Source organism: Ciona robusta, chromosome 10 (genome assembly GCF_009617815.1).
Source record: "Ciona robusta chromosome 10, ASM961781v2".
NCBI classification, from domain to species: Eukaryota; Metazoa; Chordata; class Ascidiacea; order Phlebobranchia; family Cionidae; genus Ciona; species Ciona robusta.
Window position 1 is genome coordinate 3,544,110 of NC_143244.1, and position 16,538 is coordinate 3,560,647.

The 16,538-nt window shown below is 34.1% G+C and overlaps 3 protein-coding genes across 3 annotated transcripts in view; 1 reads left to right on the forward strand and 2 right to left on the reverse strand.

Annotated features, from left to right (window-relative positions):
- Positions 1-7,499, reverse strand: part of LOC149729617 (uncharacterized) — a 31,694-nt gene extending 24,195 nt beyond the window's left edge. Inside the window, exons 1-13 of the mRNA XM_089886903.1 lie at positions 7,257-7,499; positions 5,575-5,906; positions 5,148-5,302; positions 4,719-4,805; positions 4,289-4,400; positions 3,780-3,895; positions 3,116-3,268; positions 2,811-2,920; positions 2,311-2,463; positions 1,787-1,946; positions 1,311-1,436; positions 913-1,023; positions 42-155 (exon numbers count right to left, since the gene is read on the reverse strand). Coding sequence (XP_089743029.1) covers positions 42-155; positions 913-1,023; positions 1,311-1,436; positions 1,787-1,946; positions 2,311-2,463; positions 2,811-2,920; positions 3,116-3,268; positions 3,780-3,895; positions 4,289-4,400; positions 4,719-4,805; positions 5,148-5,302; positions 5,575-5,906; positions 7,257-7,327 — 1,800 coding nt within the window. The 5' untranslated portion in view covers positions 7,328-7,499. The remainder of the gene's footprint in view (positions 1-41; positions 156-912; positions 1,024-1,310; positions 1,437-1,786; positions 1,947-2,310; positions 2,464-2,810; positions 2,921-3,115; positions 3,269-3,779; positions 3,896-4,288; positions 4,401-4,718; positions 4,806-5,147; positions 5,303-5,574; positions 5,907-7,256) is intronic.
- Positions 7,500-8,563: 1,064 nt separating this feature from the next.
- On the forward strand, positions 8,564-11,455 carry LOC149729618 (mitochondrial carnitine/acylcarnitine carrier protein-like). The gene is made up of 8 exons (XM_089887080.1): positions 8,564-8,802; positions 8,895-8,987; positions 9,046-9,182; positions 9,834-10,042; positions 10,140-10,212; positions 10,269-10,378; positions 10,676-10,797; positions 11,189-11,455. Exons 1-8 carry the CDS (start codon positions 8,704-8,706, stop codon positions 11,249-11,251), a joined length of 906 nt encoding a protein of 301 aa, XP_089743206.1. The 5' UTR covers positions 8,564-8,703; the 3' UTR covers positions 11,252-11,455.
- An 818-nt stretch (positions 11,456-12,273) lies between these two features.
- Positions 12,274-14,931, reverse strand: LOC149729619 (nucleolar complex protein 3 homolog). The gene has a single exon (XM_089887078.1). It carries the CDS (start codon positions 14,459-14,461, stop codon positions 12,566-12,568), a length of 1,896 nt encoding a protein of 631 aa, XP_089743204.1. The 5' UTR covers positions 14,462-14,931; the 3' UTR covers positions 12,274-12,565.
- Between the last annotated feature and the right edge of the window lie 1,607 nt (positions 14,932-16,538).

Below are 16,538 nucleotides of genomic sequence, written 5' to 3' on the forward strand. Positions count from 1 at the left end.
AAAGAAAAGCTAGGTTTGGTAGAATTATTAAACGTTCTTACATGAGAACGACCCGATTTTGGTTTCTTAGGTTTCATGCTTTGTTTTCGAACCAGAGCTTTGTAGTTGTTCGTTTTCTTTGTAAGGTAATAATAAAGAATGCAGTCTGCCACACTCTGAAATTGAAAATAAAATATTTCAGTTGTACTTCAAGATAGGGCAATTAAATTTTGTCTCGTCTAAAATACAAATTCTTTTAATGTAAGGTAATAATAAAGAATGCAGTCTGCCACACTCTGAAATTGGAAATAAAAATTTCAGTTCTACTTTGAGATAAAGTAATTAAATTTTGTCACATATGAAATACAAATTATTTTAATATTGCACACAATGCACATCAAATGTTTTAAAAATTAACAAAGAAATTTTCCAATTGGGAATTTTTGGTAAACTATTTATCTTAACGAAAACAACCTGTTTTAGGGAAAAATATGTTTAAATTAATTAGTAAGGTTATAAAGACGTTATAAATTACTGTAACACACACACAACAAAATTAAAGGCGTTTGAGACCTTATTTTAAAAGTACTTTACAAAAAAACAGTAAAAAGCTTTATAAGTTACTTTAACAGGCGTTCCAACAACAACTGACAAAATAGGAGTTAAGGAAAAAGTTAAGGGATGTCCTTGTGCACCGTTGCCAGCAGTGGCGCAGCCAGAAAAAAATAAGAGGGGGAGGGTTTAATCAAGAAACTGTAAAGAAAAAGTTTTTTAATTTTTTTTTAATTATTTTTTTGGGGGGGTTTATAAGCGAGGGGGTCACGACCCCCTGAACCCCCCTGGCTGCGCCACTGGTTGCCAGTATCCATTTAGATTACAAACTGGCTTTAAATACAGATATAAATAACTAAACAATTAAATATAAAATGAAACCTTTTTTTCAATAAAGGAAGCAATAAGATTGAAGTTCTTTGGATGTAAAACAAATTTTTCTTTGAATATTATCTTTTCTTGTTCAGCCCACGAGTCGAGCTGCTGACTCTCCTAAAATTTATAGACAATATAGCAAAATATAATGTTGCTATTTTATATTCTACAGAATCCATTAAAGATTTCGGTAATAGAATAAATACACATAAAAAAAATATATAACTTGCTTAATAGCAAAAGGTTGCTATTTTATTGTTCTAAAAGGCCCATTACAAATTTTTGGAAATAGATTAAACTAAATTTTACAGGACTAAAAAACCTTGAAATATAGTTGGTTTAATAGCAATAGGTATAACCTACACAGATACATATGAACTTTAATAAAAACAATTTCAACTGACCTTGAAATCTTTGAAAGGTTCCCTTATAAATCCATTGGTGCTTATGAACCTGACTCTCTGCTCATCTCTATCTAACAACATGGGAGGTACTACTGCCAATTGCCTCATGTGGTTCAGTTGGTTTTCCTTAAAAGTTGAGGAAAATGGTAATTGGGTGTCCACTCATGCAAAGTTAAGTTTAGATTTTTATTTTCTAACAGTTTAAACGCATGTAAATGCTTAAATATTTTGAGTAAATAAAATTAAAAGTAAAAGTTTTTGTTGAAAATCATAGAAGACACTAAATTGATATACCTAGTAAAACTACATGTGTGAACTAACTGCCCCGAGAAATTTGTTTACAAACTTTATAAAAACCATGGAGGTATAAACTCATTATTTGTTTCATTTTTTTTGTTACAAGTGGAAGTAGCAGTGGGACAGCGCTACCTTTGGGAACTACTTTAAAAAAATAATATCTTTTATATTAGTTATACTTGTTCTGACAAGCCATCCACGATCTGGGCGAAATCTGCATCACTTCTGCAAGAGTCTCCTCTCGTTCCAACACGATCCACCCTCTCCTGTTGCTCCCTTTGCTTCCGGATCTCCGGGAAAAGTTTTTCAAAATACTCTCGTGTCTTCGCATCTTTTGCCCTGGTGATGATATAAAATGAAAGTTGAGATTCAGCAACTGTAATAAGCATAGGTCCTGATCTATACAGCATTAGCTGTTGTTGTAGTTTAAAACAACAGATGGCAATAGAACATAAAAAAATGCTAACATTTCAGTAATTCGTTTACTTTGAGAAAATCAAATTTTTTGTTTGTTGCGACATGGACCATGGTACTAATTGAGGTGTTGAATTTTTTCGTCACAATACTTGTCACAATAGCAACACTGTTTCTACAAATTGACTATTGAGAATTTGTAATACTAACTTAAACAATTGTTTCTTTAAAGCTTCAAGCACATCAAACTCACATAGCATATAAATAACATTGGAATTTGCAAACTTACTTCTTTTTAACATTGTTTTCAATTCTTTCCGCTTTATTATTCCACTGTTGCATGAGTTGGTCATACCTTGCACAAATATATCGCTCACGAATGTTCTGTAACTTACTACGGTGCTTGAAGAACTTGAGCAGTTTAGGTCTCATTTCTTCATTTCTGAAATATTAATTGAACATTTTACTACCATTGCTACAAGGCAATGTTTCCAAAACCAAATTTAAAGTATATAATAAGTGCTTCGATTGTTTTAAGATTGTTTTGATTTAACAGGATACTTAAAAATGTTTCTTTAACAATAAAAAATGATCATTATCAAAGCAATAATTTTAACTGAATATAATTATATGATTCTTAGTGCTTTAATCTTCCCAAATAACAAGTCTGAACTTTAAAAAAAAAAAAAACTAGTTCATGCAGATAAATTTAAAACACAGTTTCTGATTAAAGATAGTCCTTGCACAAATATAAGTTATTCCGATTTCAATTACAAGACCAGCACTTACTTTTTTAGATTTTGTTGATAAACTTTAGTATCACAAGGCTGGTTATATAATGGCATGTCGTACCTCGGACACAACCCATCCAACACTACACGTGCTGCTTCAGCTTTTTTCTAAAACAAAAACAACAACAATATATTGCCAATGCTACTTCAATAATTTTTAAATGGTTACGGTTAACTAAAATAAATTGTAGCCAAAGTTATATGTAAATTAGGGCTACACTCTCAACCGTAAACAGGCTACCCAATTGTTTTTCATAAATAAATATTCCAATTTTACCCTTTAAGAATTCCCACCCCACTTACCCTATTTTCCGCATAAATAACTTGCCAAAGATCTCGGTGCTTTGGTTCCACTCTCTGTGGTGATAATGCACTCTTCTCAGGCTCAGGAGGCATCTTAGCGGACTCCTCCAGCTGTGTCTTCTTCTTCTGGATGCGATTAATCTCGCTCTCAACCTAAAATTATACGATGCATCATGGTAAATCACAAATGTATAGACTTCGCTATTTCACAGTTGTTAAATGTTATTTTTTTTATTACCCAATCTCTGGGTAAAATAAATGTCAATATAAAGTTTTCTCTGGTAAAGCTATTCCGATAGTTTAATTGCGTCCTGAGACCAACATTTCGATGTAAAATTCCAACGGTTTTCAAATGTATATTGACCAACTGACGCCCTAATCGATGTGCATTTTATCATACAAAAATTAGAGCAACCAAAAAATTAACAAAACTTAGAAAAAATTAAAGGCCTATGTTGACCATTGTTTTGCACAAAGATGTGGTTCCAAAAAAGGTTTAGTGCCCAAAAAAAGACAGACTTTGTCTTTACCATGACATGTGGGCAACAGAAATTGCATACTGATAAAAAAAAGGGTAGTGGACAAATAACTCTCTATTATGAAGAATGAACACTTTTACAAACTATGGTTTAAAAACACAGAATTTACAACAGCATGTCCTTACTTTTGCGATTTCTCGGTCCACTTTATCCATAGCTTGAACCAAATCTTCTTTTGACTTTTGTTCATAACTTACACTTGCTGGGTTTGTTATATCTTGTTTAGGTTGGGTAGGTACACCTAGAGTTTTTGTTGATGCAGTCACAAATTTACTCGGTTCAAATTGAAATTCCAAAGAAAGGCAGAGTAATATTTATACATTATTGGTGGGTATGCAAAAACTTAATTGACGACATCAAACAAAATTTATACCAAAAAGCTAATAGCAATTTATTATTATTTTGACTAGATTGGCCTTGGAAAATAAAAGTTGGGCAAAGAAATGGGGTAGCATTTTGCAATTGTGGGAAGTGCGGGGACATAGAGGAGCCAGTCCGCAATTACTTTTAAACTTGTTTCTGCTAGGTGTTGACGATTCAGTACATGTCTGGGAACTCGTCGCTCAAACAAGTTGACAAACAAGTTTTGGGCTTATATAATTATTTATTCTTTGAAAATATGTTATAAGTTTACCTGCATGCCGTTGCACACTAGGTGTTTGTGAAGCTGTATGATCAGATGTGTTATCACTTGGTGGGTGATACATTCCTTTATCTTGTTCCTCTAGTTTCACAACTATTGCCTCCTAAAAAAATGTTTTAAGTGAGGAAAGTGAAGCATTGAAACAAACCGGGAATATTTTTAAATATTTTTCTTTTGTTGGGAATTCACTTTCTGGAAAGTAACGAATCACAATGTCAGTGATTCATCAGTTGCCACTATTTCTGTTTTCAATTTATTAATTAAAAGTAAAAATTCTGAAAATCATTTATTTGTATATACATATATTTTTATTATAAACTGCTAAACCAATGAAAAATATTGTAATTATTATATATGTAGCCAATACATCTTTTTCTATGAGTTCACATGCTGCAGTACTGCAATTAGTGGATGTACACACCTGTTTTATTTCTTTTGTTATGGGCAAGCCTGAATAAGCAGGATGTTGCTGGGCACCAAAACTTGGGTGATTAAATGAAGGTATGTCCTAAATTAAAATAAGAAAGGCCTAAAGTTACATTTGAAAAGATAGTTGTGGTATAAGTATAATCCAGCCACCCAGGTCTTGTACTTTTTTATTATAATAAACATTTTTTAACTTTTAAACCTTTTTTAAAAATAAATCTAAATTTTTGATAAAAACTAATTCTTTTATCACGCCTCCTTATTCCTTAATCCTTATTAAGGGAAAATATTTAATAAACTGTTTCCAATTAGCTTGAACACATGTGCCGCTGGAGAGCAATACATGGCAGTCAGACAAAAAAAGAATATTTGCAAAAACTAATCTCATTCCAAAAGGGTTAAACAACACTCTTACAGATAATACCTGTTGCTTAGAAAGGACAGCACAAGCTTGCTGTTGTTGTTGATAATTGTGCTGCATGTTGCCTAACATTGTAATTGGTCTCTCTTGTGTATGGCGCGAACTACTTGCTATTTGAGAAGGGTGTAAGGCTGAACCACTGTATGCATATGAAGCACCTGAAATATATTAATATACATCTCCATAAAACAGTGCCAACATATATCATCCAGGAGAAAAGAAGGAATGGGTGACTCAAAAAAACAAAAAACAAAAATAATTTAAAAATGTGAATTTAGTTATTTATATTTTGTTTGTTTTGTATGAATTTGTTTGGGTTGAATGTATAACCGGAAACACATGCTTAGAATTGGTTTGATCAACAAAGGTGCTATTTATGGTACAAGCACTCTATAAATGGAGAATTGAATGTATTGTTTCATATTCATACCTGAAGAAGCTGGTGTATCTTTATCCCTTTCTCCTGCTATATCGATATCTCTGAGGAGTGAAACACGAAGAGGTGCACTTCTTCTTTGTTGATAAGGATTAGTGGAGGGAAGTGGTTGATGAGGAGTGGGTACTCCGAGCATCTGGGTACGAGGAAGTGATGCGGACATCACTGGGAGCTGCATCCGAGGATCATAGGGCAATTTCTGATCTGGTTTGGTGTACATTGATAGGTAGGAGGAATGTAGAGCATTCTGTTGATGAGCAAAAAGTTGAGAGAGAACGAGAGATGGATCAGATACAGATGATGTGGGCGCCTGACTTGTTTCAATCCTAAAATATAAAACAATAGATGAAAAGATGAATCTGTCTACATTTAACTCCTGCTTTTTTTTGTGCCTTTATTCGGTTATACTAAACCGCACCAATCACCAGTTTATCACAAAGTTTCTCGTGAGATATGGCAGTGCAACACTGAATTCTTATTAGTATTTAGGCACCCTAATTTCCTAAATATTTGAGGTATGCAGAGCGCATCTGCGCAATGATTATGGCGTCATTAGATATATGCGGAGCATATGTATTTTTTTCCGGCGGGAATTCGAAACACAAACTGAGAAACTTGCACTGACTTTCTCAAACTTCCGCATAAATAAATGTAATTTGCCTGTTAAACAGGGCAACAGGCGGTAATAAACAACCTAAATATCTCCCAGAAGTAGCACTGCTCTATATTTACAATGTTTTCCTCAGCCAAGCAGCAAGTTTATTACGAAATAATAGAAATTCACATTTTGATTATTTGCGTCATAATAGCGATTGTCCCTTTGATTGTTTAGTCAGCAGGTGTTTGTAACAGGTTGGATATTTGCCTTTTTACGTATGCGATCAAGTAAACTATTAAAGTATTAATACGTTGGCAACAAATAATACTTGGTACATGCGTAAACACAACATAATACTATCCTGCTTTAGTGATAAAGAGACGGCATAATCGTTGGAAACTGGGTATGCCGTATACCCATAAACAATTCTGAGGTATGCACTGCATACCAAGGATCAGCGACCTATCAGTATTATTAATAGTATTGGGAGTTCCGGAGTTCTAAATTTCAAGACTTAATTTATTTTTTTTTGTGTTCGTCTCCTGGCTAAAAATTCAACCTTCGAATTCAACCAAAAGTCCTCATGTGATTGCTATAACATTGCACACGCACTGGCATAAGATACAGGGTGCGACGATGGTAATTAGGTGATAAATTCTTTAAGCAAATTTGTAAAATTCCTAATTATTGCAAAACAACATCTAAATGCCAGTGTTTTTTTTAATGGTACAATGGTTACTTAATACAGCAGTTTTATTTCTCAACCTATTGCTATTATTTGCGTCATAAATACACTAGCTTGGTAACGTTTTTGGACACAAGTGAAGAATTCCCCGGTAGGCTACAGATTAGGCTGGTGGGAAGTGTAAGAGGTTGGTAGTAACGTGTTATAGTGGTTATAGGAGTTAGTATAATAGGGGTTTAGCGTTTATATGGGTTAGCAGTTAGTGGCTGGCAAATAACAAAGTGAAGGATTCTTCACTAGCACCGGTTAGCCAACACAGGTAATAAGCATATATAGATAGTAATATAAACAATAAAACAACAATACTGTTAGAAGCACTACACAAATACGTACCTTGATGTTGGGTGGTGTGGATTATTTCCACTTGTAGCTACATGGTGTTGGGATTGCCATGGTGGTTTCATACTTTATACTTTATTGTGCGCCGTCCTCACATATAAACAAATAAATTAACGTTAAGGCTTAACGTTGCAGTAAAAACGAAGCTACCGGTTAAGCTTGTCCTGAAAAGTTATGTTTATGCAATGCAAGCTACAAATGTCAGAAGAAGAAGGTTCTTATTTCAGTACGCCTTAGGCTAATAAAAACTAAACGTCTGCGGTTGAAGGCCTCGTCATTTTTTTTCTTGTGTTCTCTCGTTATTGTAAATGTATGCACAGAAATAAAAAAAGAATAGAACGCGCATCTTCAATGTCGGCAAAGGAGAGAGCATGATACATTCTCTCTCTTTCGCGGGTCGTTCCCGTTTACTATTGTAGTCAATGGAAGCCAGGGCGTTTTATGTAGTTTTTATTTGTTTTTTTTTACTTATTTCAAGTTTATAGGGAAAAATAACCATTTCCAAACATATATATATTTCTAACAAACCGTTTGTTTGAACGTTTTTAATTAAATTTATAAAATAATTAATTTTCCTAAACAAGCGCTAAACTGTAAGCGTTAACCTACCAAAAACTAAACTGGCCCAATAAACTGGAAGAGTTAAAAGAATATATCGCGGGTTTGGGCAGTTTCTAATAAAATAAAAAAGAATAGAATGCGCATCTCTAAAGTCGGCAAAGGAGAGACGTGATACACTCTCTCTCTTTCGCGGGTCGTTCCCGTTTACCATTGTATAGTCAATGCAATCGACGGCATTTTATGTAGTTTTTCTTCGTTTATTGACTTAATTTAAAGTTATAGGGTAAAACAACTATTTTATAATATATATATATATTTCTAACAAACCGTTTGTTTAAAGATTTTTAATTAATATTTATTAAATAATTAAATTTCCTAAACAAGTAGTAAACTGTAAGCGTTAACCTACCAAATAACTAAACTGGCCGAATAAACTTGAATGGTTATGGTTGGTGTAGTTTTTAAACGCATTAAAAATTTGTGATCAAGCTCAATCGACCGTTGTAGTAAAAGGGTTAATTAATACTATGCTAATTAGTTTAGTTAACGTGCTTACGCATTAGATCTTTGATCTCTTGTTTATTTCTGTGGTTTTAAGTTGGAACCCTAATATCTATGTTCTCGCAAAACTGCGGCTTAGAAAATGTGGACTTTGACCTTTACCCATAATAGCAATGGAAGAGTTTACAAACAAGCTTATGTTTAAATCTTGCTATATTGTAGCGTCGTGTAATAACGCTATTCTACACAGCCGCATTTTCGTAGCCCCGGGCACGTAATTAGTTTTTTTATAGTTAGCTCACGTTTCTTCTTGTGTTAAGCAGTTGTCTTGCTTTGCCTGTTTTTTTTTTGTGTTTGGACGTAAAATTAATTGAACAAGATGGGAGAAGCGAAAGGAAGTGTTTGGAAAGATTTCATTGCTGGAGGATTTGGGGGAATATGTGCTGTTGTCAGTGGGCATCCACTAGATACTATAAAGGTGCTGAATAAACACTTCTCAATGTACCTCAAACTATATACCAATTATGGCCTTAGCCTTTGTACTCCTGAGTCATAATGCATTATTCTTAGGTTCGTCTTCAAACCATGCCAGCACCAGCTCCTGGCCAAGCACCAATGTTTAAAGGCACTTGGGATTGTGCTGTAAAAACTGTCCGGCTTGAGGTATAGTGTGGTATAATTCTCATCTGCATACATTCTCTATAATATTTTAAATTTTCAGGGATTCCGTGGTCTCTATAAGGGCATGGCAGCTCCAATTGTTGGCGTGTCTCCCATATTTGCTCTCTCTTTCTTTGGATTTGGGGTCGGAAAAGAAGTTATTACTTCTATAAAATCCGACAAAAACTCAAAGCTTTCGTATGTTTGCTTAAATCATATTACAGTTTTATAAATGCAGATTGCATGCTATCACCAGCTTTGATTTTTGGGGTTGTTGATACAATATTAATACAACTTTTGGGGTCGTTGATACAATATTAATGCGATTTTTGGGGTTGTTGATACAGTAATAATGCGATTTTTGAGGTTGTTGATACAGTAATCATTCCATTTTTGGGGTTGTTGATATAGTAATAATGCTATTTTTAGGGTTGTTGATACAGTATGAATGGGATTATTAACACCTCAATTAAAGCGAAAAAAACATGGTTTATGTTTCATGGGCCTAGTGGTTTGGTTTATATTTACAATGTTTTTCTCAGCCAAGCAGAATGTCTGTTTTTTTATAGACGGGATTGACGCGTTGATTCATTGCATCATAATAACGATTGTTTACTATGGTAATTAATTACGACGTAAATACGTAATACCAATTCACACATTGTTTTTTGGGTCAGGACTTAAAAACAGAGTCGAACCTTTTCTTTTTTACATTAAGTGTTTTTCAACTTTTTTAAGCCACGTATCACTTTATACATTTTACACATATATTAGTCATTATAGCGAATACCGATCATACAACATAGTGATAATTAGGTGTTAGTCATTCATTAAAAATTTTACACCCAGGTTATTGGAACTGTTTGGTGCCGGTGGATTTTCCGGTATCCTCACCACAGTGATTATGGCTCCAGGTGAACGTATCAAATGTCTGCTCCAAATCCAGAAAGGAACAGCTGAGAAAAAATACAATGGTCCTGTTGACTGTGCTAAGAAACTGTATAGGGAAGGAGGCATCCGGAGTATTTATAGAGGAACTGTTTTAACATTGTGTCGAGGTTAGTATGAATATTCCATAGTGGGCATTTGAAAGGTCATGGTTTTGTTATTAAACTGTGAAATTCTTAGGTAATAATATTCCAAACTTTTTCTAAGATATCCCTGCAAGTGGAATGTACTTCGCAAGCTACGAAGGAATTAAGAATGCATTAACACCAGCCGGACAAGAGTGAGGCATTTTCTTAATATTTCAGATCTCAAAATTTATCTTGTTTATTGTTTCAGTCCAACAAAATTGAGCATTGGTAGTGTGTTATTCGCTGGTGGAATGGCTGGTATATTTAACTGGTCTGTTGCCATATTTCCAGATGTTTTAAAGTCAAGATTCCAAACAGGTAGCTTAATTGCTTTTATTTACAGTTCATAGAAATATAAGGAATGAATGATACTTCTGTATGTGTAGGTGGCAGGTCAACGTCAGTCTATATAACATGGTTGTCTTATATGTTATTTTATACAACTCATGCCTGCTGTACGTTTGTAACCTTGTGGCTGTGACAACTCAGTTAGCAATGAAAGTTACGTTTATTGGATGCAAAACCACAAATATAACAGACTTTATAATAGAGATAGGACTGTCTAACTATTAAAATATGTTCATTGCACATATCAATTTGCATAAATACTTTCAGCACCACCTGGAAAATATAATGGCATCAAAGATGTGTTTGTTGATGTTCTAAAAACAGATGGAATAAGAGGAATGTACAAAGGATTTGTTCCCGTTATGTTAAGAGCTTTTCCAGCCAACGCAGTAAGTAATAAGCAGTGTATGATGTCCTTTTCATTATGCCCTATACTTTTTAAAACTAAGGAGTTTCAGTGTAGTTACTGTTTCACTCATTATCTGGTTGATCTGCATACATCTCCGTTATCTGTTTCTTGCTTATTTGGGCAATTTTTTTGAAAATATTTTCTCTTATAGACCTTATAAACGAAGAAGTATATGACTATATCTATGTACAATATGTAACCTTTGTATCTAGTCTGTCACTCAATTTTTTTGTTGTTCTTTCTTTTTAAAAAGTCATACTTATAAATAGCCTACTAACAATATAAAAATATTTTTGTTTTAATGCTTTTTGTAAAAAATACATATGACAGAATATGCTATTTTTATTAATCCTATGTTATTTTTTTTCTAGTGTTGTTTCCTTGGATATGAAGCGGCATTGAAAGCTTTAAATTATGTTGTACCTCCTTTATGATTACTAAAGGGACCAACAGAACTCCAGTTTAAAGAGTAATTTCAATTCATGTGTACCAAATACTATTTAATATAATTTTACGTATCAATGTTTGGTGTGACATGTGACGTTTTTTTGTGTGTTATTTTTGTCTGCAAAAGACGGAAGCTTTAATGAAAACAGTTTATTATTATTATTATATGCAATTAAAAGATGTGGAAATGACGTTTCTGGCTACTGCATGAAATCATTTAATCTCTCTTGGCAGACCGACCTTATTGTTGTGTTTACGCAAACAAAGATCTATTAAATATGCACATACATATGATAAATGATAAAAGCTATGGCAGTGGGACAAGACAGAATAAGTAAACTTCATTTTCAAAGGGTACAAAACTAGATTTATCATGATAAATTAATTATTTATTACAAGGTTCTGGAGTGTCCCAATTTACCCTGACTGTTTGTAAATCCCTAAAATTCTTTTTCAGCATATTTCTGAGTGTTCAATGTACCTATGTAATAGTCAGGCAACACGTTTCCATAACTCTATCTTTATACACTAAAGTAAATTTGAATAAAATATATCGTTAAATATGTGCTCAAAAGAGACAGCCTCTACAACCCGGCCACATTTATGAAAAGTGCTTTTAGGCGTTGAAAATGTCCACGTACTGTACCTGGTTGATCCAAGTGTAGTGGGATATAAAAAGATGGGACACCTTTTTTAATATATTTTCTCATAATATTTAGTAGTAAACAAAGAACATTCAAAGAATTAGAAACCCGGATCTCCCCACGACTCCCGTTGACTGTTGTTAATTGTTTAAAACGCACTAAGGATATTTAAATATTATGTGCCAAAAATGTACCATCTTACCCCACAGTACTATAACATAAAACTAAAATGCGAGACTTGGTGGTATGACATCATAGATCAACACACACGCAGTCACACACCAATGATGTACCGCATAAAAATTTGGCCAGCGCTAAGCTGCTTATACCTTTCAATTGTTCTTTGCAATGCCCATATGTCCGCATATCTTAATTAATTTTATTTCCTGGTTCCTGCATCCAGAGTTTGACTGAAAACCAATCGTAATATATTAAGAATTATACTTTGGTTACAGAGGTTTAGACACATAGCAACTTATTTATCGATTAGTTTTTAGAATTTAAACCGAAAGTGGTATACAGGTAATATATTAAAACTTGTTATTAGTTATTTTTGAATTTCCGATATGCATCATATTTGGTTTTGAAATCACTGGTACAGTAGATTTCAAAAAAAACCATAAGGCACCGAACACACAAAACCATTAAAAAAAGTCTTTATTGTTCCTTTGATGCTTTCCTTAGTATTTGAAATGCCGTTTGTTTAATTGAAGTGGCATAATGTCTCCTAAGCAAGTGCATTTCCCACAAGCATGAAGCTTGGGAACAGTTTTTCTCTGGATCGTCCAGGTAAGGGTTGTGAGTTCCAAAACTTTGGGATGAGGAATCAAAAAGAGACAACGCCTTGCTATTGCTGTTCAACAGCTTTTGAATTTCTTCTAATATCTTAACAGTGTGTTTGAATTGTTCAGTATGAACTGCAATGGTTGACAGTCTTTTGATAAAGGAATTAAGAGAATTTAGTGTGATTTGCTTCCTTCTTTTGTTAAGCATAATAGAGACACACATTAAAATCATGTCTAAATCTTCCTTAGTGACATCCTTGTTTTTCTTTTTTAAATGTGGAGCATTCATAACCACTTCATGCAACAAAGAAAAGAGCATTTTGTACAAGTCTACAGGATCAATATTTAAAATCTCTCCCTGACCCGATAAAATAGTAAATGCAGTAAAAATGCAATGTACATTTTGTTGGAGTGGTAGAGTTTGCTGTGAGACCAGAGATTGCAGAACCGCGAAAAGATCCGAGAAAAAATCAATGTTAATCATATGTGCAAATTTTGCTAAGCCTTGAAGCACTGCTGGTAGTACAGCTTGAGATCCATCCAAATCTCCCTTTTTATGTTTAAGAATCCTAAAATATATAAGAAATACTTGCTGAATAGTTTCAGTATGCAAAGCCATTTTCTCATCGTGATCTTCAGCAGCAGCAACCTCTTTTAATTCATTTTTAAGTTTCTTCTGCTTTTTCATCTGCTTGATTTCTCGCCTTGACATTTTTTTCTTTTCCCGCTTTGCCTCCATTTTTTCCTGCTTTGTTTTCTTATGGTTAATGAGAGAATAATCAACTTGATTAATCCTTAACTTCAAAAGTGTGTTCAAAAACTCTGCCCTGAGTTTGTTTGGCCCTCTTTCTTTAGAAACTTTTGCGATGGCCTTAACTGCAGCAAGAATGGAAGAACCCAGTTTGTCCGATAAGAAGATTGCCTCTAAAGCATCACAGCATATTTTTCGAACCTTTGGGTTCCTATCATCATTGGCTATTGGTACCAAAACCACTGTTATGTTGTTGTGAAAGTTAAAGTGTGATGTATGCTTAAACAAATCACACATCGCTTGCACTGCAACCTCACTCATAGATAACTGGGCCCGTGTTGCAGGATTTTTATTTCCATATCGACGTCGCATCTTAATCATTTTTTCCAATGACTGTAGGTACTGCTGGTATTGGTGCAGTAGACCATCTTCATACTCAGTTAATGCTTTTACCTCTTTACTTAACTTTACCGCCTTCTCCTGCTCTGTTCTTTCACGTATCCTGTAACCAGGTAGAATATCAACAAACAGGCAAGCTAGAGAAACAGTGACAAGCTTCTTTATAGTGTAATAGCTCTCTGGACATTCTCGGTTCTCCATCATCAGCCGCAAATCTTTAATCATTTTTAAACTTTTCTGTGGTTCGGCGAGTATATCAGATGCCAATTGTGAAATCTTTGACTTTGCTTCTTGGATATTTTTTTTCCTTTTTAACAAAAGATCCTTCGTGGTTAGAGCAGGTTCTTTGGACACATTCTCATTTTGGACCTCTGGAGCTTCACAGATCAGCTCTTCCACTTCTTCTTCTTCCTCTTCTTCATCTTCACTAACACTTTGCTGAAGTACTTTGCCTGAAGCAACTTTAATAGGAAGAAGATTTGAATTAAACTTCTTTTCTTTCTTTTTAGATCCTTTAGAATTGAATTCTTTCGAGATACGTGGCATCTTCTCAAACTTCAACTCCTTATCATTTATTTGATTCAGTTTCCTCTTTTGGGTAACAGATTTTATCGCCATTTTTTAAAATTATGAACTTGATATGAATTTAATGCTGAAAATAAAATAATAACAAAGTTTTAAAAAATACTGCAGAAAATCAGGAATGATACCTACGATAAACTGGTACTTTAACGGGGATAGTGAAGAATTCTCCCCTACGTTAATATCTACTAACAAACACCAACTACAGAACCCAAAAACCACTAACCCAATAACCACCATTCCACCAACGAACCAACCGGCAACCTCTAACACTTTCTTTTCGCCAGCGGCCAGCCTAATCTGTAACGTATAACGTACTTCAGAATTCTTCACTATAGTTCTTGTTATTTTAATACATTTACAATCACCTTAATTACTGCCATCATCATTTATATAGTTTTGAGTGGCCAATGTTTTACAATTTAGGGGCAAACCTTCAAAGATCACACAGCTAACTCAAGAGACACGTTGTTCCAAAGTTAAAATCACAACAGTTACTAAAATATTTTTAAATAGACTTTGGATTGATCTCTGCAGACCAATCGTGCCCTTTGTTCTTGTGCCTCATGAATTGAACAAGACTGCTTCACATACAAATTGTTTATATTGTCGATAGCAGAATTGAACTAAATTTTGAATTAGGTTTACCTACTTTATCTTCGCGTGGCAGCATAGTACTCTCTTTCCAGAAAAAGACAGCCGTTATAACACGGATGTTCTGTTTCATCACACATATATATTGCTCACATACAAATTGTTTATATTGTAAATAGAAGAAGTGAAGAACTGAACTGACTTTTAAATTAGGTTTAGTTACTTTATTTTTGCGTGGCAGGTAAAAGTTATAACACGGACGTTCTGTTTCATCAATAACGTAGTATATATATAACATATGGTGACCGCTTACAAGATACCACGTATGTAACTTTGTGTGGATTGTTTTTTTCTTCACGACTGGAAATTTATACAACCCGTTAGTAAGTACTGTTGAAGCAGTTGCCGTTAAGTGCCTTGCCCAAAGACACACACGCCCACAATAGTAGCAGCAACGAGTCTAGAATCCAGAAACTCTGGAACAGAGGCAGAGACGCCATCCACTGTGCCACGACGTCGGACTTAAGTGAAATATGCTTACTAAACTGATCGAAATAAGTCTCAACTTAGTTCTGTTAACTTTAAATCGAGTATTAGTCCGAGGTATCACCTAAAATAACCATCCTATATTTTGATTCTGGAAATATTGGACAACATGTGCTTAAATGTCCCATCTTCCCCACTTTGCTATATCATTCAGAACCAATATATCACTGCACCAGATTACTATTGTAATCCATTTGTAACAGAAAAACTTTACAGTTACTATAATGGTTATAACTCTGAAAACCAAACAGGGTTGTATTTTTTACATCATGTCCACTTAAAGAGGCATATATAGTACAATGGGGGAAGATGGGACACTTGAGCACATATTGCCAAATATTTCCAAAATCGAAACAGATGACGGTTTTGGGGTAATACCACGAATTAGTACTATCATTCCTTTATTAATTGACAACAATTTAATAAAATATAACAAAACACACAAGAAGTTATTTAGCGATCCGCACAACAGGTGAAATTTTACAAATTCGAAAAAACACAGGATAAGATGGGACAGTTTAAAATCATTGTTAAATTTGAAAGCTATGAAACTAGTTTAATCGTTCGCACACGCAAACTAAAAAAGTTCTTCGGCTTTACTAGGTTTTAGCGAGCATTAAAAAATAGCACCTTACTATTTCGCACTTTTTACCTGTTCAAAGTATACTGTTTCTATTTTACATATTTTTTTAATATTTAAAAACAGTAATCAGCTTGACGGGCGTTTTATAAAGTCGTGATAATACTGTCGAATAATCCTGTAACCTTATTTTCTTGATTTTTATTAATTGGGAGTCCGTAAAAGGAAAATTAAAAAAAGTCTTGTCTGACAAAGTGTCCCATCTTCCCCCACCTTGCTATGTACAAGTTACTCAGACGTAGGGTCCATATCGATGTTTTTTTGAAGAGTCATCCAAAGAACCATGGAGTGACAGGCTGCAGTAGACCGGAGTCATAGAAATAAGTTTAAAAA